This window comes from Halichoeres trimaculatus, unplaced genomic scaffold (genome assembly GCF_033239565.1).
Source record: "Halichoeres trimaculatus isolate MK-OKI-2021-1 unplaced genomic scaffold, fHalTri1.1 fHalTri1_scaffold_13, whole genome shotgun sequence".
NCBI classification, from domain to species: domain Eukaryota; kingdom Metazoa; phylum Chordata; class Actinopteri; order Labriformes; family Labridae; genus Halichoeres; species Halichoeres trimaculatus.
Genome location: NW_027437191.1, coordinates 21,129,648 through 21,151,840, shown reverse-complemented (window position 1 = coordinate 21,151,840; position 22,193 = coordinate 21,129,648). Strand labels below are relative to the sequence as shown.

General features: G+C 39.2%; 1 protein-coding gene across 1 annotated transcript; it reads right to left on the bottom strand.

The window, feature by feature from the left end:
• Nucleotides 1-4,841: 4,841 nt before the first annotated feature.
• On the bottom strand, nucleotides 4,842-13,417 carry gata4 (GATA binding protein 4). Its single transcript, XM_074685280.1, has 6 exons — nucleotides 12,709-13,417; nucleotides 7,385-7,551; nucleotides 7,177-7,302; nucleotides 6,963-7,044; nucleotides 6,658-6,797; nucleotides 4,842-6,519 (listed from the first exon to the last, which is right to left on the bottom strand). Exons 1-6 carry the CDS (start codon nucleotides 13,235-13,237, stop codon nucleotides 6,394-6,396), a joined length of 1,170 nt encoding a protein of 389 aa, XP_074541381.1. The 5' UTR covers nucleotides 13,238-13,417; the 3' UTR covers nucleotides 4,842-6,393.
• Between the last annotated feature and the right edge of the window lie 8,776 nt (nucleotides 13,418-22,193).

The window sequence follows — 22,193 nt, the reverse complement described above, 5'->3', positions numbered from 1 at the left end:
CATTCAAACCCCCAACTGTTAATGACCTCTTGTTGTGACCCACATGTCTGAAGCATTTCATGTGAATCTCTACAATAGTTGCCTTTTTTTTTTTTAATATACTAAACCCTGCATATATAAATTTTCCCAGCACAAGAAGTGAGTTATTGCCCAAATCAGGGGATGTTTTCTCTTGGACAAAGACAGTCAACCCACAGTGGTGGGTAAGTTTTGCGTTCTTAAATAAAGCGTCAGTCTTGTCCACACATTCATTGTAACTGCTGTGTCTCACATAGTTGAAAAAAAAAAAAAAAAAGATTGATTTCCAAAAAAAAAGCTTCCACCATTCTTTGAAACACACAGTGTATTGTAGTTGTTTCTGTGGGTATCGTGTCCCAACATATAGATGCTACGACGTGTTATTCACATTCAGTGGCTCTATTTGTAGCAACAGTCTTGTCACGTTAACATACAGTATTTGATGAAACAGTGCCTGCATATGTTCAGCATTCAGCATTTCTTAGAAAAAGGAAAAAAAGTGAGTAAATTGTTGTTTAAACTGATGCTTTGTTGGTTTTGAAGATTTGCACAAACAAAAAGATTACAGTAACAATGAATGTGTTGGTGAAAAGTCAAGGGTAACTACAGCAGACAAGTGAGTTCGGTGTAGTTCAAACATTTCACTAAAATATTTCCTTAAATGCTCCCTCATGTTGTACAAAAACTTTTTTTTTATTTTTTATAAATAATGATGAAGATGATAATTTCCCAATGAGGCAAACAAACTTCTGGCATATGAGATGGTTTACCATTAAAATGCTTTGAGATTGATATTTTCATTTTGCAGTGGGCCTTTCTGTTGTTGTTCTTTTTCTTTATTTTGGATGATAGACATATGTCTCCAGGTGAATAAAGAACTTATTGTGTTATTGTAAGGTAACAGATTTTGCTCAAGGGTAAACAGCTGTGAACTGAAGCCAACCTCTTGCACACTATTTGTCTCAACTTTGTGACTTCCTCGAATCACTTTAGCCTGTCAAACCTCATTTGAATTTTACAACGCTGCTTTATAGGCAAAACTGACACAATGCACCACTGAAGAAAGGGCATATTGATAACATGCTTATGCGTATACTTCTGTGAACTTGCCAAACTGGATAAAGAGAGGGGACTCACTGACACTCGATGACACACACAGTGTGTCTTGGCTGCAAGGGTAAATGTAGTAGTAACCTACGGTGTGCAGGTTGGGTATTATCTGTATTGCTGTAAGCATAAGAGGAGGAGCTCAGAGCTGACAGTCACACACTCTCAAGAAGCTTTCTTAGTAAACCTGATCAGAGTCACAGAGAAGTATCACTTTTAACCTGGACATGTGGAGATAAGAAACAAATTACGGTCCACTTTGCAATTGTTTGATTCCTTTCCCAAAAGTGGTGAGGAGTTTGGATGATACTCTCCATGTAAGTACAACACACATCTGCATCTGACTGTTTTTTTTTTTTTTTGCTAAACCAGCTCAGTTTACTTCATTCTTTCAGGAAAACATTTTTTTTTTGTTGATATTAGATTGTATTTGGTCCACTTGAAGAACACAAACTGCTCCTTTATTCATCATCTTTTCATGTAGGTTAAGTCGTAAGCGGCCTCTGTGTGATGGATACGATGAGGAGCCACAGCTGTACACAAATAAACGTTTGGCTGATCTGAAAACTGTTCTGGAGAGGTATCAGATTGAAAAATCTGCGGAGCATTTCAGCCTACAGTAAGTAAAAACTGAAGGAGAATCCAAAAATCCTGCAGTCCTTGAGCAAAACACTGAACCCTGAATTACTCCCACTGTTGGTCAGTGGTGATGGATTGGTGCGAATGTGTTGATTAAAAAAAACCCTGATGGTTCCCATTGGAAACTCCTACCATCAGTGTGTGAATGTGGTGTGGATGGGTGAATGAAAGTAGCAGTGTTAAGTGCTTTGAGTGGTCGGAAAGACTACAGAAGCGCTATATTCTGGTACTGGTACTGGTCCATTTACCAAAAATCGTGTGAAACACCAGACAGACAATGTGTTGCAACAGGAAACTTGTCAGGTTGTTTAAGCTCTCAGGTTGTTTTAGGCCATGAGGTATTTCAGGTGTCACAGTTACAAAACCCTCAGGGTGACAGCAGTACTCTATGTCATACTATATGCTCTTCATGATATACGTCACTATGTTTTACAGTGGTTGTTATTTCCATATAACCTTACCACTCAACTTCTGTAATATCAGTCTTTTCTCTCATTTCAGACTATTTCAAAGAGAAGAGTATGATTAAAGAATGATCATTTATCAACATGGATTTGCTTTAAACATCACTTATTATGACAAAATGCAAATCAGGTTGTTCATGATGATCGAACATGATTTATAAGTGTTTCAAAACATTCTCTGTAATCATCTAAGGGAATCTTGTTATTTCAGTTGTGACAAACATTGCACTGTGTGTTTTCCAGCCACATAGTTAAATCTGGTGTCAGGATTTTTTAGATTTTTTCCCCTACGGTTAAAAGTTCACAGGTATTTTTGGACAGTATCACGTCTGTATTGAGAGGGAAGGACAGTGAATAGAAGAGTTGACGGAGAGTGGGAAGGATCAGTCTAACATAAATCACACTTTTGCCTAGCTGAGATTTGCTTAGCTTAGCTTCGCTTAGCTTAGCGAAAAAATTATAATCAAACCACATCTTTTAATTAGTGCCAATATCTGTCCCAAGATTACATTACATTATATCAAATGGGAGATTGTGAGTAGAGTGAAAAGATGTGAAAAATGTTTCTAAAAAAAAATCAGTAACTACATTTTCAAGAAACTGTCAGGATTTCATGTATGACAGGGATTGCTTAAATTTGACAAAAAGTTTTAATGAAACTGCCCTGTCCTGGTATCTAAAGTGTTTTCCTGATTTATTAGAAGTCTTTTAATCTAAGATACTTTTGTGTTATAGGACAGTCTCTGGTAACCCTCGCCCTAATGGAAACACAAAACATATGCCTAACACCTGGAGCTTTTTTGAGAGGATATCTTCTTGGGCCGACACACAAACCTCAGTGAAGAAAGTGCTGGAGCATCTCAAATTCAAACAAACCTCAGGTGACATTCTCCTCAATAACTTGGTGAACAGGAAATTTCTCGAGTTTCACCGAGACATGACTGAGGAATGTGGCGTGGAGGATAAGCAGCATTCTTGGGCGGTCATTGAGAAGCAGGAGGAGATTGTCATGTATGGACCTTATTATCCCAACTACAGCAACGGATTACACAGTGAAGACATCATCATCAAAAAAACTGAGGAGCTGCTGGAAGCTGAGGATGTCTCAGAAAACTGGAAGGTGTATGTATTCACTATGAACAGCCCATGTTTGGCTAGAAACACTCAACCATGCATGTTGAACCTGGTTCAAAAAGCTCAAGAGTGGAGGAGCATGTATGGAATAAAGACCCATATTGGTTTTGTGAAATGTTGGGGCTTCAAAGGAGCCAAAGAAAACGTGTTCAGGGATATAAACTCCAGCCAGATGGACCTAATAAATCAGACTGTGGATTATGAGAGCTACTTGAAAGCAGCTGAAAAGAAAACAGATCTTAGGCCATTGTGTGAAAACGTGTTCTCTGTTGTCAAACATCGCTTAAAATCAGATTTTTTTTGTTTCATAAACACACTGCAGGAGCAGGACTGGAGAATCTGCTTCAGAGGTATGCATGGTATTTATGAAAGCAAACCAGAGGAGGAGAAAGAAATCTTCATGCAGGAAGTGAACTTAATGATTGAAGCTGCCAAAACTGTGCTTTCTGAAACAAACTGTAGTTTTGCAGAACATTTAGACAAAGGGCTGACATTTGCACTGGATTACACTTTCAGCTCGCAGATTCCTGATGCCATCCAGGATCGATTCAGATTCACCTTCCAGGAGTGCTGGAGGGGGAAAATTCAGGAGAGGTACGCTGAATTGGTAAAGGAGAAGCTGACTGAAGATCTGAATCATTGCACTGTGCAGCTTTTTATCAAAGATGTTGAAAAGTCCTCGGGAGAATTCTTACAAATTGGACAAATTCAGTCTCAGGCAAGGTGTCCGGTAACTGAACTGCAAACCAATGATGATGTTATGTAAGACTGAGTATTTGAAAAGTGATTCTTTCTTCGCGTTTGAAGCAGAATGAATGACACGGCACCACATTACATCATACATACCATCAGCATTATGTTGAGAATGCTTGGTCTTTATTAGTTTCCTCAGTCAAGCTACAGTTGCACACAGAGGAAGGTAGTGTTAGTGCACACTGAGAGACTTTCCACTCTGTATGTACTCACAACATAACACAAATGGTGTTTACAATTAAACTGGAGTGGAGTTTTTACATATATGCACATATATTTGTTACGTTCTATAATAACATACCAGATATCCCACATTTACACACAATGACCCCATGTTTGTCCACATATATTCACATAAGAGAGATCTACACACAGCCTACTGCTAGCAGGTGATAATAGTGTTGTCACAATTGTGGGTTGTTCCCCTGTTAAAAATACTTGATTCTGATTGGTTGAAACCATGTAAGAATGGTTATGAAGTCTCAATAGACAATGTGACGCCAGAGACAATCTGAGCAAACATGTCCATGAAGAAAAAGAAAAAAAGTTCTGGCGCATTTGACCTCTGCCTGTTGACAATGTGGCAAAATGTTGGTTTCCTTTAGTCAGACTGGTCTCAACAATGACATTTACCTGGCACAGATGAGACAGCAGCAAACAATTAAAAGTGGAGCAACATCCTGTCCTGCAATCCAGGCAACAGCTGTAGAGCTTGTGCGATCATCTTTAAGTTTCTGATCTCTACAAAGTGACTTAAATCATAAGCAATTAAAAGTCGTGACATCCCTAAGTAGAGTGCCTTTCGTCTCCTTCTCACCCTGTGCCGATTCTAACTTCCATGACCACCCCTTCACTTTACATTGTCCCTTACTTAATAAATACTAGAAGGACAATTTGCAAAAGGGTACACATCTGTTTTTATGTCAGCAGAGGAAGTCATGTCCCATTATGGTTATGTGCAACTTCACTTGCTGTGTAGGTCGTTCATCATAGTGGAGTCAATACTGACATTGTTGTTTTTTTCACACTAAAGCCAAAGGGATAAAAAATAAAGGGTTCAGGATTCAGAAATGACAGGCCATCTTAGATCTGTATGCATTGCACCGATGAGGAGATCAGGTCAAATGTCAGAGGTAAAGGAGTGATGGATAAGAAATACTTTCATATGTAGCTTTTTAAAATGCTCTTGATTAAGGTTGAAAAATAATTCACAGGCAGTCAGCTGCCAGTCTGGGAAAATTAAAGGGTCAGTTCAACAAAATCACATCCTGTGCTGACTTTTAGTGCTATCACAGTGAAGCTTATTTGGTTAGATATTTGTGAATGAAGCTGGATTGACTGCCATCCTTTAAAAACCTAAAGCAAAGTGCTTTACCAGATGCTCTGTATGACCCTCATCATCGATGTCCAAAGTTAAATATAATAACAGACAAACACAGAATGTAAGAAGCTGGTTTGAATTTGAATTGGCAGTGAAAGCACCATTTCTTCATTAAAGCTCCTGTGTACAACTCTCTGTTTGTGTTGATTTTGGCGCCCCCTGTGGCCAAAGTGGTTTATCTTACCCCAATCCTGCCTCCAGTAAGTTAAGATTTTTTTTTTACATTCAAAAAACATCTTACCCTGCCTCACTGAGTGTTTTCTGTGGCCAGTATAAAGCTGTCTTTGTGGCAAGCTGTAAATTACGTCTACTGACGCCTACCTCTTGCAGTTGTTTGAGAAAGTAAAAATAAATGCAAAGAAAAAGTCAGCCTTTATGCTGATGGTTTTGGTTGCTTCTATAGGTCATAAAAAGGCATGAGAATAAATGTCAGTGTGTTTCACTAGCTTAACACTCTTCGTAGGAGCTTAAAAGTGAACTGACCCTTTAAATAGGCTTGCAACAATTCCCCAGTCTGTCATTGTACGGCATTTATAATATGAAAATGAAAACAAAAGTAGAGTTATAATAAGTCAGACCATTAGTGTTACTGGCTACTGTTATATGTTACAGTATCTGTCAAGTTACCTGAACTGGGTTGGTAGAAAAAGTAAGAGTCACAAAATAAAGTTGCTTTCCTCCGATCTGATGTGTTTGAGCACACCACATAGTCCTGTTGAACACTTTCATTTCAGCTGTAGCATCAGCACGTTTGTCCCGTAGCATTGCAGTGCAGGAGCTGCACAGTGTTTGTTGCGGCTGTGATGAAACATCTGCATCCAGAGCGGCTGTCCGGACTCAGCAGACCCTCGTATGTTTACATAGAACAGAAATCTTAAATGTTGAGTTGTTGGTCACCTAGGCCAGGATTAGGTTGTTCCAGGGCTCAGCTTTGGAGTTAGAAGACCCACCGTGGCCTCCAGGTGACATCTTAAGAGGAATGGCCCCTCCTTGCGCTGTCATGTAGGCTGGCAGGGCAGAAATCTACAAGGATGCAGAAGTGACATGTAAGAGAAATATCACTGTTCACATTAAGATCTTACGGTGAAGGAAAAGGTGATGGATTCAGGATGGCAGAACAGGAAGTAAATACTTTTTGAAATTAGTTTTTGAGTGTCCAACCTGTGCATGTGTGCTGTGGTGTGTGTACATGCTGTGAGTGTCTGGCTCTGTCTTGATCTGTCGAGGCTCTTCTGTGGCGGTGGTGGATGCTCGAGGAGTGCTGCTTGGAGTCACGGGGGTCCCCTCACTGCCTGGGGTCCCTGTGGAGAACAGGCCTAAAGTCATTGCATATTCACAAAATACATGATATACGATTAGTTGCCCTTTCTTTGGGTGCATGAGCTCCTCATGTCAATTAAAATATGCTCCTTCTTCTCTATTTACATCTACACAAAAAGGATGTAATCGTGGGTTTTAAAGCTCACCGGTCTGTGACTTGTTGAGGTTCTTTGGTTTGCGTTTACGGGTCTGGATTCCCTCTTTTTTCATAGCCAGGGGTCGTGGTACCTGTAAAAAGGTCGTAGATAACCTTTATTTAAACATAGAAAGTGACCTAACAATAACTAAAATAAAAGAATGATAAGCAGGTATTTATGTAGGAGAACAAAGTTTTGTCAAATCTCAGTGTAACTCTCTCACCCCATGGAGTTTCATGTAAAGGCCACAGGCATTGCACACTGGCTCTCCCTCTGCGTTTCGTCGCCACAGGGTGGTGGTGGTGGTGTGACAGTTGGTGCAGGAAAGACCCACTCTCCTGGAGGCAGACTGCAAGATCGGAGCCAGAATTTTTAAAGCAAGTCAAGAAAATGTGTAAAACATTGTGTTCCTTTGTTCTGCTGTCACTCACAAGGCGTCTTTGAGGTTTAATGAGAGGTCTGTTGATGCCGTTCATTTTGTGGTACAGTCCACAGGCATTGCACAGGTAGTGGCCAGTACCATCTCGCCTCCAGAGAGGGGTCGACATCGCCCCACAGTTCACACATTCTCTGCCCTCAGCAAAGTCATCAAAGAGGTCTGAAGAAGGAAAACAGACATCTGTATCACATCAGTCATGAATTAACTTGCTTTAGTGCCAGCAAAATTAGAGCAAGAAAACAGCTCATCTCCAAAATGAGATGCAAAACAAGAGCAGAAATGTTTGCTCATAAATAGCAACTAATGTATGACTGATCAGGTTTCATGACATGATTATCGGGCCTTTAGAAAAAGTTCTACATAAGATTTGACAATGCATTTCACCACCAGTCCAAAGAGAATATGAAAGTTAGGGAACCATCCGTTCCAGAGAAGCAACTAAAGATCCTCTATTCGATCAGAAAATCTTTTAAAGTTACTGGAGAATAAGTATAAGTGATATGAATTCTCCCTTAAACTGCTCTTTAATATTATCCTCTGGTAATAAGCCATTTTAAGTTCCTGTGCTGCACTTCCAAATCCTGACATAGCAGTGTCTTTTCTCTACCAGCAGGGGCTGCTGCTTACACTCCTCCAGGCTCACACAACAGCTGCCTGGAATCTGTCCTTATCTCAGCTCCATGTCAGATAAAGAGTCAGCTGGAAATAGACAGAATGGAGCTCCATCATTTTGTGATAGAGACTCTTTGTCGGTCACATCGCTCACTCTCTCAGATAACAAGACAAATCAGGAATATAATCACTTTTCAAAGAACCAATTAGTCGTTTGAGGGAAGCAGATTAATTTATAGGGTGGAAGTGATATTTCTGCTTTTCTGCTTTTAAATTCAGTGATACGAGAGGAATACTCTGACGACTTGTAACAGCTATGTGAAACCATTAAAATGGCTTGGAGGAAAGTGAAAAACAACATCAAATCTTGCTATTGAATTGGATCAGTGATCCTTCCTCAGGTGGCATAAATCTGGCCTCCACATGCTCTTCCCTGCGCAGGCCTCCCCCAAGGCCAAGAGCCAAACAGAGCACCAACAGGGCACGCTAACCTTGAGCCAGGCGGCTATTGTAGCCAACACATCACAGCAACACAAGACAATACACAAAAACAGTGACTATAGAGTGTGTCTGTCTGATGAAGGCTTGTTTTTCCGCCACATTGATGTCAGTGTGAGTCGTTATCAGGGCGCAGTTTACAAACACACACTGTGACGCTTTAAGAGGTCAAAGGTGAAACAGTCTCATTAGACTGTGATATATGTGAAGAGTAACTGTGTTCAAGGATTTCTAATAGCCTGGATGAGAGAGGTATTAACACTTTTTGATATATTTTACCTCACAGCTCAGAATTTTAACCACCCAAATGAAGATACTCTGAAGTGCATGTGATCACATTATGTAAATGTGAATTGACTTATATAGCCCTCTATCCTCTACACCTGGACCATAAATACAAACTAAATAGCCATGAGTGATTTTACTATAGAAAAGATAATTTATGTGACTGGTTTAAAAATCTCACCACTTTACCTCCACATTTTAGGGAGAAATTCTCTGCACAAAAAAAATATTCCATAAGTTTCTTATTATTTTTTTAAAGCAAGCAAATATTTATTACCCCATTTGCAGACAATTTTGTTTTTTACTCTATAAACAATTCAGGCATTATTTTTGTATTTGAATGTCTAAAAAACCAAGATATAAACACTTGCTTACATTCGAGTTTTTGCAGTTTAATGCTGTATCAAACTACAAAATATTTTATAAAATATTACCACACATATAATTAATGAACTAATACACAGACAGATCATTTTAATTTTACAGCTATTGAGTAATTCAGTCCTACAAGCATCATTTGAGTAATATTACAGTGATTATTTGTCTGTTTGTCTTGCAAAAGAACTGCTGTGTTGTTTTGTCTTGGGCCTGTTTTTCATCCTGTGCAGCTGATTGGAGTGAAGCTGGCACGTATGTTGGTAAAAGTGAATCTTCCAAGCAGGACGAGGAGCAACTGATTTTCTGATTATAGCTCACGAATTTATATAGTCATTTTTGTGTTTTTCTTTTGTAGACACATTAATAGTGACAAAAGCAGTGCTTTTAATGTGGGTAGTGGTTAGTATTTTAAGTAGTCCTTAGTTCTTTATATTAGTCTCATTGCTCTTGGGGTTGCATCAAGTCAGCCTTTTAAGGCAGCATGAATTATAAGAGTAAAACTGGGTGTCAATCTTGTACTTCTCTGTATTTTCTTCTAATAATATATATATTTGCTTTTTCTTAGATTTTTGATGCTGGAGAAATGCTTCTTGTTGGTGAGTAGGGACATTTAACTCTCAGTTCAGCAGAGAAATAATACAATTAAACACATATATCTATACACTAGGACAGCCAACAGACAGTTGTCTTCTATGATCACAGCTTGTTCATTTTCTTACAGAGATGACACCCTGTGGTGCTGTGATGGTGACACGCATACAGGTGCAGCTCTGTCACGTTTGCACTGCTGCTTTGACACAATGGAAAAAAATATGTTATATGATTTATTCTGATTTTAATAAAAGCTGGTTTTCCATTACAACATTAATTCATTACATTATCTCAAGATAACAAAGCTATTTTTGACATGATCACAGGATCATTTTGTGGTGATTTATAAAGAACACAATAAGCTTGTCACTATAAGGCCAGACTAAGATATGACACGCTGCTATGCTCAGTAATGAGGTAAATTAAGCTCTTGTGTGTTTGCTTTGTGCTTTTACAACAACGAGGGTATGAGTCACAGTGATCTGATATTTAGTGAAGGCCTCAACCCAGCGACTGAAAAAAACTTAAATTGATAGAAAATAAATGAATACGTTTTTATTTGTAGGAAATGAATTATATGAATAGAAGTCCACTCAGGGTTCCTATAGATTTCCTACCAAAACAAAACTTTTAATTAAAAAGTTGAATTTATCTTCAAATCTAAGAGGGTAAAAATAAAGTCCCAGTCTTTTTTTTACCTACACTGATATATTTTATTGGCTTATAAAGCTTTCATCGTATGTTTACAGAATTCAAGGTGAATGAGTTCCCCTCCAGGTTTAAGGAAGTTACTTTCACAGCAAAATTTCTCTTTTCTCTGTTCAGTGGCACTAACAGAGACATTGTCTGCCCAACTAACCAGTCATTTGATTTAATCTGATCGCATTATCAAACAATAAAACAAGAAAGAGAATAAGTGATTAAACAGACTAATCTATCCACTGAGTGTCACTGTGATCAGATGAAGAGGTTGGCGTGGATCAATACTGTTATCTCAAACACTCTGATCACCACTGACTGTTTCTTTCTTCATCAAATACTTCAAGGGGATTTGTTGATTTATATTTTTCAGATATTTAGATTTAACAAAGATTAAGTCACACATTTACATTAATACAAAATAGACTGAATCAGCTGTTCATTTGATTTATATTAAGTGATGTGATTCTTTTTATCAGGTCCTCGATAACCTATTAATAAAATGTGAAAAAAAAAATGTAAATAGATACATAAAAGTAAGGAAGATGGTGCTTTTCCCCCCAGTTATTGTTCTGTCGGACTGAAAACATAAGAGAAACAAAGGTGGAGAAATGACCATGTAAACAGAATCAATGAATAGTGATTCAGTCCAGAGTTCATTCAGATCTGCTGTTCTCGGGTAAATTCACCTCCAGCACAGAAAGCTGAAACAGCCACTAACTGAGGTGAACTCCTCTTCGTCTGTGTTTTTTTTTAATGAATCAAAAGGTAATCCTTGTGTCCTTAACAGTACCCTGCAGATGAGGATCAATTCAGGATCTATTCCCTTACACACACTTTAAAGCAAATAGGAGCCGACCTCACCATGAGGCCACAGTCAAACACAGATCTGAGAAATAATCATTTCAGCTTCAGTTAAACATTAATTTATTCAACAACAACCTTCCAGTCTTAATTTAAAAATATCATATTCATAGTCAGCATTTGTTGATGTATATTTCTTCTGAGGTTGTTAAACAGCAGATCCAAAATTAAGATTAGCTGACCATTTATCCGTTCATAAATGCATGATTAGCGCTCAATTAACAAGAAAACTATAATAGAAAAATATCCAAAAGCCATTTATAAGCAAAAAATATATACATATGTCAAAATGTTTTTCTCTCTTGTTCACGATTCAGAAATTTCAGGGACGAAAATTATGTATGTCGAAATGTTTTCTACCTTGTACAGACACGTGGCAATAACAGGACTACGTGTAAAGTCCGTTCAATATTTTAACTTTACCGTAATCAATCGAATACAGCCTCTCTTCTTAGAAATCAGCTAGCTAGCTAGCTAGCTACTTCAGCTCCTCTTTGAACAGCTTTTAAGACAAAATTGGGAATGGGAAATGTTTAATATCCACATGACTATCCTGGAAACAATTAAAAGACAATGAGTTTTGTTTCTCAAAATATGTACTTAAATTTGTTAAAGTGAAGAATGAATTTGATGCCTTTTTACGACTCTTAATGCTAATTTGATGTAAAATGGTGAAAAGAAATTAAGCTTGGTTTACCAAGGGGACAGATTATTTTAGCGAGATTGACAGGTAACAATATTATTTTTAAATAGTGTAATAATCGATTAGGACGATTTTAAATTTCAAATCAAACGGTTTGTAGTAGGTCTACCTTTATTGGAATGGATGCAATTTTTTTTTTGTTTAAAAAGAAAAGAAAAGAAAAGAAAAGAAAAGAAAAGAAAAGAAAAGAAAAGAAAAGAAAAGAAAAGAAAAGAAAAGAAGAAGACAATCCTCGGTGTGTTTAGTGTGCCAGGTAATTAATACAGCCCTATCTTGATTGGTCGTTTAAATGTAATCTTTATTTACACAGGTAATCTCTGTTTATTAGATAATTTCTGCTGCAGATTACACGGAGACCTAGTTTATGAAATTTTGGATAGCAGCAAAGCGGATTTAATTTCTGAAGAATGCAGGAGCAGGTATATCAAGATAGTTTTTAGTTTGTCAAGAAAGTAAGGTGTATGGGCATCAAAGTATAGTAGGCTATTAATAATACCTATATGATCAATAAATAGGCTTGCCTTAAGATATTAAGATATTCATTATGCTTTCTCACCTGGAAAAACAGGTGCCACCTGTATTTTTAATCCCTTTAAACATAAGCGAGGTTTAAAGAGATTAAATATAAATTGTTTAAAGAACAATTTCCTGAATCAGGGACAAGATAGATAGTCTATTCGTCTCACCAATATTCGGGTGCCGTGTTGTGCCTGGAGGACCTCCTGTTTGCAGCCCGTGGAGCACCGGACTCTCAAAGGGGGACGCTGCCCACGTCCCCCCAACGTTGGGGCTCATGTAAGCTGGGTAAGGGCTGTGGTAGGATCCGCCGAGGCCCCTGGCGCTGTAGTGCTCCCTCCCGTTGGCGGAGATGTTTAACGGGCTAGCGTAAGAAGCCGCTGCTGTGTCTCGGGCCGAGGCCACCCCGGCGGACAGCGGCGGGCTGGTGGAGAAGCTGAAGCGAGGGGACACCGGAGAGGAGTGGTTGTATGAGGACACCGAGTCTGCGCCCGGCTGCGCCCAGGCAGAGTGACTTGACACCGGGCTGCTCTGCTGCGACGCACCAGGGGTCTGCAGATAAGGCAGCGCCGGGATCATGGGGGTGACGACCCGGGTAGTGGGTACGTACACCGGAGAGGTGCCCGTTGCGGCGTTATGTAGGAATCCGGCCTCATAAGAGGGGGGTCCGTGGTTGGTTGTCATTATACCCTGATACATATCCTCTCCTTGAAGTTGTACATCCGTGTTGATAAAAAAAGGATGGATGCACTCAAGCGATGGAGAACTTTCTGAGCAGCCAACGAACTAAAACCTGAAGGACCCGCACAGATCTGCTCCTGTTAGAGATCAGATCTGCAGTTAAGGTGAAGCTACATCCACAAAATGATAATAAACTGAGGGGAGACACGAAAGAGAGGAGGAGGAGTGAGAGACTGTGATCAAGATCCAGCTGTTATCATCGCTCTCTCATTCTCTCCGCCCCCGTCCTGTCCGTCTTTCCCTCTCTCTAAAATAATATAGCCTATTTAAACTAATAATACTGAATGATAGTAAAAATAAGGGAGTCTTATTCTGTTATAAATTATTATTATCGTCATGAAAAATCAAAATTAGGATTAGGATTGATAAATTAATTTAATAAAGTCACCAAATCTCTTTCATCTTTTACTGTCCACATAATCACGAAAGCTTTCTGATATTTTATCTTTTTCTTCCCATTCCTGCAAAATTTAGCTTTATTCATAAAAGACCATTCTCATTTCGCTAAATGAGGATTATCTGATTGAAAGAGCACAAAATTATATCAGCTACAATACGTTTTTAAGATGGCTCATGCTACAAAGGTCAGGCCCAATTGTTCTGGTTTAAAAACTCGTAGCTGTCCGTTATTAATAATTTATTGATTGGACTCAAAGGATACGTCTTACGTAATTAATCGATTCAGCGTCGACACAGTGGGAGACTACAAGGCCGCAAATAAAAATCCTCACTTGTAAAAGACTTGCATTGCCTGTCTAATTTGACAAATATGAATGGAGAGGATGCTGGACGCGCCGCCAGTCGGAAGTCTCCGCTTGTTGTTTTCCGCGCGAGGACAGATTAATACCTGTCATCAACACACCAGTGAATTTAAACACACGAGGCCTTTTCATTGTGCTGCCACTTCCCTGACTGTTAAGTTCGTGTGTGTGTGTGTGTGTGTGTGTGTGTGTGTGTGTGTGTGTGTGTGTGTGTGTGTGTGTGTGTGTGTGTGTTATTATTATTATTATTCTAAATTTTTTATTATTATTATTATTATTATTATTATTATTATTATTATTATTATTATTATTATTATTATATAAGCATGCATGTTGACACTCAAGAAAAAAATGTCTGTGTGTTTGTCAGTGGAAAACTTATCTGTTCTGTTCCAACTTTTCCAAAGCTATACATTTATTGATGTGCCATATTACATACATCCTTTAAGTCATAATAGAATGAAAAAATAAAGAATGTATTTTCAAACCATCAAGAGACTGTGAAGCTAATGATAAACCTGTCTGATATCACAGACCTATTTATAAGTTGTAATATTGTCTTCTTTTAATCCACTCTCTCTGTTTTTCCTTTATTCCACTTCATACAGTATTTTAACAATGTTTTTCTGATGCTTTGTGGGATACCTTGAGTCTATCAGTTGGATTGATTGATCTCTGTAAACACAACACAAAAACATAGTGGACTTTATAAAAAGGGATTTCAGACATAGCCTTTATCTTTTCATGTCAGACACACATTTGTCAAAACTTGACACACATAATAAAAAAAATGAGCCAACCTCATGTGACAGAATGAGAGTCAATAATTCAGACTTCAGATTGCCTATTCTTGGCAATACAAGGGTGTGAGAGACTTTTTAAAGCTCCTCTTAGTAGTTTTTAGCCGGTAATTCATCAGACTGTAGCTAATACTAATATCTCATTGAGAGTTAAAAAAGCAGGAACATCCAAGTCAAGATTATACAATTATATATCATCACTCATATATGATTAGTATTTTCAGCATCAGCTGACTATCATTTTCAACCGACACCCACCCACTGAGAGGTTGGTGTAAGTTGAATGCAATGACAAAACAGCCTTGGTTAATTTTTTTGATGAATTAAACATGTAGGCCCAAAATTGTTTTCTGTTTGGTTTTTCTGTTTGGTTTTAATGTTCAAGACAACCCTCAGGAAAATAAAAGGTACCACTTTTCCACAGGGGGTGCCAAAATTAAGACAAAGTGAAAGTTGCATTACAAGAGCGTCTCAAATTGCTAAATAACTTTTAGAACACAGGGATTCAGAAGGTAGTGGTCTATCTATCTATCTATCTATCTATCTATCTATCTATCTATCTATCTATCTATCTATCTATCTATCTATCTATCTATCTATCTATCTATCTATCTATCTATCTATCATATGTGATAACTTATGGAAACATACACTTCTATTGATTCATTGTCCTTGCTCCTTCCCATAGAAGTCAAGTAGAGCCATATTGCCTCAATGGAAAGAGGGAACTGTCATCAATGTGTAACTGCTTGCTGATAACGCAGCCACCAATTGGTGGTTAATAATATCAAGGCGTGGGTCCCTGTTTGCCAGGGAGGGCAGAGAGTAGCAGAAAAGTCAGGGATGATTCATGCTTTATGACTCCAATAGAGGCAAGGATAAAAACCAAACAGCAACAGAAAAAGCAGAGATTTTTGTGTTAAAGCTTGTACAAAGAGTTTAATGAAACAGAAAAACATATTTTTTCTACATAGTAATCTTTGTTTCTTATTTCTTGGTACAATTTCTTAACACCTCATGGTGTAGTCCAACGTGGTGAACTGCATGGTTAAGGTGAAAAGTTTAACAAAAGAAAGAAGAAATCTAACTGAGTTCATCCTCTTTCTGTTATTGTACAGAACAAAGTGTGTTTTGATTTGTGTGTTTTTGCATGCCAGGCTGTATCACTGACAGTGACAGAGGCCAGAGTCAGTGTGTGTGTGTGTGTGTGTGTGTGTGTGTGTGTGTGTGTGTGTGTGTGTGTGTGTGTCTGGGTGTCTGTGTGTCTGGGTGTCTGTGAGTTTGTGTGTGTTTGCCTGCCTGTGTTTGAAACTATCATTCAGTGCAAATCTTTGTGTGAATGAGGAGGTTTTTGGTGAGTATCTGGATGGAAATGCCGGTATGTGGTGGATGTGGTGGACAGTAGCTGACAGTTGTGTGTGTGTGTGTGTGTGTGTGTGTGTGTGTGTGTTTGTGTGTGTGTGTGTGTGTGTGTGTGTGTGTGTGTGTGTGTGTGTGTGTGTGTGTGTGTGTGTGTGTGTGTGTGTGTGTGTGTGTGTGCGTGTGTGTGTGTGTGTGTGTGTGTGTGTGAGAGAGAGAGAGAGTGAGAGTGTGCTTGTGAGTGAGTGTGCTCTAAGCAGGCACCAGGAAAACTGTCCCCGTCTTGGCTGGAGCCGAGGCTCCAGCATGTGGGGTCAGTGACTTACTTTGGCACTTTGGCCCTTCTTCCTTGCATACGCAAACACTCACACACACACACACACACACACACACACACACACACACACACACACACACACACACACACACACACACACACACACACACACACACACACACACACACACGCTCAAATGCTAGTAGACTCCTGGCTCCAGGAAGAAGACTTCAAATGGGGTGTCAGGAAAACCCAGGAAGCCTGACCATACGAGCCCATGGGGGCAAGGGAAATGTACACATTGATGTTGTTTATTCAAATAAAGCTCAAAGAAGGAATCTTTTTTTCTTAAAAAATCCTCTTATCTTGTCTGAATCTGCTCCTGCCAACGTCATCTGTTTCCTATCTGATCAGAGTAATCATTATCAATCCACTCATGTGACAACAGTAGTGTTGAAACAGTGCTAATCAATGTACACTTATTTTATTGAAGCTAAGCAGCATGCGCACAAAATGTGTCTATTTGGACAAAAGGGTACATATGCATTGCTTAGTTTCATTCCTTGTTAAAAGAACGCTGTGGCAGTGGCATATAAATTTGTGGCAATTATGTCCTTATAAATACCCAGCTGGCTCGTGATACAGACAGTGATTGAAGCTCCTGTGAGTAGTTTTTATTTGGTCATGAAACAGACTGATAGTAAACAAGTTTGACAGTTTTAATGCTGTATATCTTAATGCATGAAACTGCTCTGATGGGGTAGAGTTTTTATCAGATAACAAATTAATTTTTCTTTTTCCATGGATAAAGTTTTCAGGTTAGTAAGTAAGTCAGTAAGTTATGTACAAAATAAGCAAAGGTATGACTTTTTCCCTAGGGGGCACCAGAGAGGTCCTAACTTGAGCTTCAACCAAGCATCAAGCCCAATATTTAAAAGCATTATAAATGTAAACAGTGAGACCTTATACATAAAAATCAATAATTCTATCTGAGATCATTAATCAAAGGGTTAATCTAGAAATATCTGTGTTGCCCCCTGATGGCCATTTGTAAGAATGCAGCTTTGAGGGCTTGTGTTCCCTAACATTGGACTGGGAGCACTTGTTACCTCAAGTTAAGGGTGCTTTATCACAGGAGCTTAGTGTGATGAGGTTATAAAAGCTGTGCTAAGTTGGGCCTTAGTAATCACTGTAAGTCATGTTTCTTATCTATTCATCTTTTTATTTATTTATTTAAACAATTAAAAGGGCTAGTTTTCATCCGTAGTCCCTGGCAGGTCATAGCGTAGACATGGAGAAAATGTTCTCATTTGATCTGGTGTTTGTGTGTGCGCGTGTGTCTTTGCCTAACTATGTTTGAATAGGTGGATTTGTGTGTTATATTAAGGTATCTGTATGTTATGCTTGAGGATTAACTGTGTTTGATCAGGTAAGGTCAGGGAGTCACTCAGGGGAGACACAAGTCTGCTCTGCAGGACACCTGGGCTTCAGCAACACACATCATCTCTGTCTCATTCTCACACCCACACCATTAATGAGAAGTGTGAGGTGGTTTTTTAAAATAAATTATTAACTACTCAGTTGTAGGTTCTCATCTGTGATGGCTTGAATTGGACTCTTGGTTCACACTGTTTGAAGAGCAGCGTAAACACATCACACAACACTCAGTTAGCTGTGATAAGAATTCAGTTATCAAAACCTCTGTTGTTCAGATGGATTTCTCTGTTTGGAAAATTACCCCAGACAAATGTTTGAATGTTACTTTGACGCTTGTTTGCCAATATTTGATATTTATATCCAAAGGATGTTCCATGGCCGGTGACAGTGAAGTGAATGTAGCACAGAAGCTCTCATATGCAAAATCCACCAGTGACTAGTTAAAAATGACAGACAGCCTCATGGTGAGATGTCCCAAGATACAGAGACTTTGTGTGTGCACACTTTGTATGTAACCTATACCATTTTAACAGTGAACACTCAGGGATCCTCAAACCTCTCCCTCCGATAAGCTGTGACGAAAGTCCACAATCTAGTGAAGGCCTAAAGAGCAAATAGGGAAACAACACTCAAACACACACTCTGTTTGATACCCTGATGTATGAGCGAAGCCGCTGAGATGTGGACAGCGGGTTTGTTAGTCTGTGGAAGGGCAAGTCAGGGGTAAGACTCAGGTTAGGCAAAGGTGAGAGTGACATCATCAAAACAATGAATTCAGGTGTCTTTGAGAGGTTCATCCGGAGTTCATGCAGTAAAGGTTAAAGAAAAGTCAGTGCAGGTGAAGTGGTGGACAATGGCGTAGTTTGATGGGGGATGAAAAAGAGCCGCTGTACCTCAGGTTGCAAGATGTGTTAAAAAATACAAAACAAAATCCTTAAAGATCTGTAGCTGAAGAGAAAAAAAGACAGTGAAAATTAATGCTCATATGCATCCATACATATGATATAAGAAATACAAGTAATGTCGAGTTATTTTCTTAAGATATTAACAATTTTTTTTTCAGTTGTCTGCACTACTATAAGAAGATTTTAATTCATAAAGTTACCAAAACACACAACAAACATAGCAATAGATATGATTCAGCTCATAGAGGCATGGCAGTATGGCATGTAGTTGTCTGAGTTGTCATAGCGTTTAGTTTAGTCTAGATCACCAGATTGTCCAGACTTATGTGGACAGCTGAAATACTCATCTTGTAAAGGCAAAAAACTAATGTTATGTTGGGATAATATGATAAGTTAATGTTAAAATAAGTATCAAACAGCAATAAAACAATCAAGTGAATTATTCTCAAATGGGACAAACAGTACAGAAAGTATATGGTAGTATGTCTGCTAGTTGTTTTGAGATGCAAGCTAATAATAGCAGAGCGAACATAGTTACCTTAAAAATATCAGAATGCCAACATTAACTTTAACTTTTGAAAGTGACAGGAAGAGGGTAGAGCTGTCCTTGTAGCATAATGTTTAATAGCTTATTAGCAAAAAAAAAAGAAGAAGAAGAAGAAGAAGAAGAAGTTAGCATTAAGCTATCCCCTAGCCAGCATTAGTGCTATTAAGTAAACAGCTGAATCCAAAATTTACATTGCACCTTTCCTTGCAGTGATAATGAGATAAAAACTCAGGAAAACAACACATTAGCCCACTAGCAACTCAAAATCTGCTGTTTATCCTTGAAATCTTTCAAACCAGTAAGTTAGCAGCCAATTGAATGCTGACACTGCCTTTGCCAAGATGGAAACCAACTTAGCTTCGAAAACGGATTTGTTAGCATAATCACTGCCATCAGAGGAATGCTTGTTAGCATTATATGATTTTTTGCTAATTAAAACTTGCACTAAAGTGCCCTCTTGGGTGCCCAAACATCTGCTTGAGTGTCCTCCTGGTTGGCAAAACACAATGAACTGTCGTCCTGGGTGGAAAAATATACCAAAACATGATTAAAACATGATAAACTGCCCACTTGGTAGGCGAAAATGAAATAAAATTTAGCTAATTCATGGCTGGAACAGTAAAACACTGGAGGCTTGCATTTGCTTTTGTCTGATTATACGTCATAGGTGTTTGTGAATGTTGGATGAGGATAGCAGTCCAAGGCCTTTTCCAATTTTAATATAAATGATCACCTAGTTTACACAACTTCCATTCTCTATACATTACCCTGTCACAAAAACAACATTGACGTTTCTGACCCTTGGAGCAAATTGTCAGCTGTGTGAATATGGTGAATGTCAAAAACTCTCTGCTGTCTGTCAAAGCAGGCTCCTCCCTCTCTCATAACACTGTGAGAGAAAACAAAAACACAATGAGGAAGCAAGAGGAGAAAAGGTGCCTCAATCCAGGGACGGTGACAGCGCTCATGTCTGATAACAGCTGGAATATGTCTGTTAGGACAAAGCAAGGAGGGGCAGTGTAGGAGAAAGGTTTCACAAATATGGTTCAGTTAGAAAATGTAGAGAAAGAGAGGGAATGTTGAAGAGGAGAGGAGATGCCACCAGACAGGAGGAGCAGTGGAAAACAAAAGAGGCTCCACACTCTGCTCTGTCTTATCTGTCTGTGGGTCTTATCCACCACTGGCTCTGTTAGTGTAACCCCATTCCCTCCCTGCCTGCCGCTCTCCTTCCACCTCATCCCTCCATCTCCAGGCCCCCCTCCCCACCGCCCTCCACTGCTTGCTGCGGATCCCCGTTATCTGTCCAAGGCTGACGTCAGGAGGGCCCGCTGGTGCTGGGGGGCCGGAGACGGAGGCTGATAGCACGGCAGAGGCTGCCTCCACACAGGCTGTGGGAACCAGGGACCCAGCCCATCTCGACCCAGTGGCCCCGCACGTCCACCATGAAAGCACACACATGCACTGGAATGTGATTAATTCAAGGAGATACATAAAAATGTTGTGAATTTAAGGAGTTAAGCAACCTGAGTAGACTGCCTACAATTAAAAAACAACATTATTGCACTGAAAACAGTATATTTTACACTTGAAATACGTGAATTTCAGTTATCTAGCCAATTAGTGTGAGAAACTTTGCACATCTTTAAAAATAGAGCACATGTGCATCTAAACGTACACGAAAGAATCTGATGTTGTGCTCATGTCTATTCTTTGAAACATTTAAACTCTTACTGACTCTAGAGTCCCTAAAATAAACACAAGAGCCTCTGCTCACAGATATAAATTGTGCAGCAATGATGTGCTTCTTATCAGTATTCCCACTGCTGTGCATCTCATCCTCTCAGCCACTTCTAAAACATAACTTTTTGAATCAAATGTGTCCCAAGGCAATAACAAAACTATAATTCTGCCCCCTCTGATTGCTGTCTTTGAAGAAAAGTGAATTTTTTTCAAAGTCACTCTCCAGAAATCTTCTCCTAGAGCAGGCTGCATTTCATCCTGATAAAACTGAATGTGACAGATTTTATGTGGAGAAAGAAACTGTCACTCAGGTAGAAGATAAAACTAGGGTGAAATAAGATACTCATCAGTCCATGTATCTCCAAAGAAGATGGCGGGGCTGCAGAGCAGGTGACAGATTATGATGTCAGAGTCTGTTTGGGTTGTGAGTTGTGAATTTAGAGGAGCAAAAATCAAGTAATAAACTGTGAGAACAGGTTAAGGAGGCACTTAGCCCTCAGTGGAGGAATGGCTGTTGTCATGCCAAAAAAGACTTGGAAAGGTGTGTGTGTGTGTGTGTGTGTGTGTGTGTGTGTGTGTGTGTGTGTGTGTGTGTGTGTGTGTGTGTGTGTGTGTGTATGCGTGTGTGTGCGTGTGTGTGTGTGTGTGTGTGTGTGTGTGTGTGTGTGTGTGTGTGTGTGTGTGTGTGTGTGTGTGTGTGTGTATGTATGTAAGTGTGTGAGAATTTTTCAGGTCAACAGGTGTAAGTTTGACCCAAGGGAGTGAACAGAGTGTGGAGGGCTGCAAATGAAGTTGGCAAGTTTCACATCATTAGCTGCAGGTGCTGCACTCCCATAACGTGCAAACACACACTCTCACACACACACACACACACACACACACACACACACACACACACACACACACACACACACACACACACACACACACACACACACACACACACACACACACACACACACACACACTTCAACACACAGATCTCATGTCATCTAAACCTTGTTAATTAACATCCCTCAGTATCAGATAATAAACTCCCCAAACTCACCCAGGCTGAGCTGTTAAACTCTGCTTTGACTCATTTACAG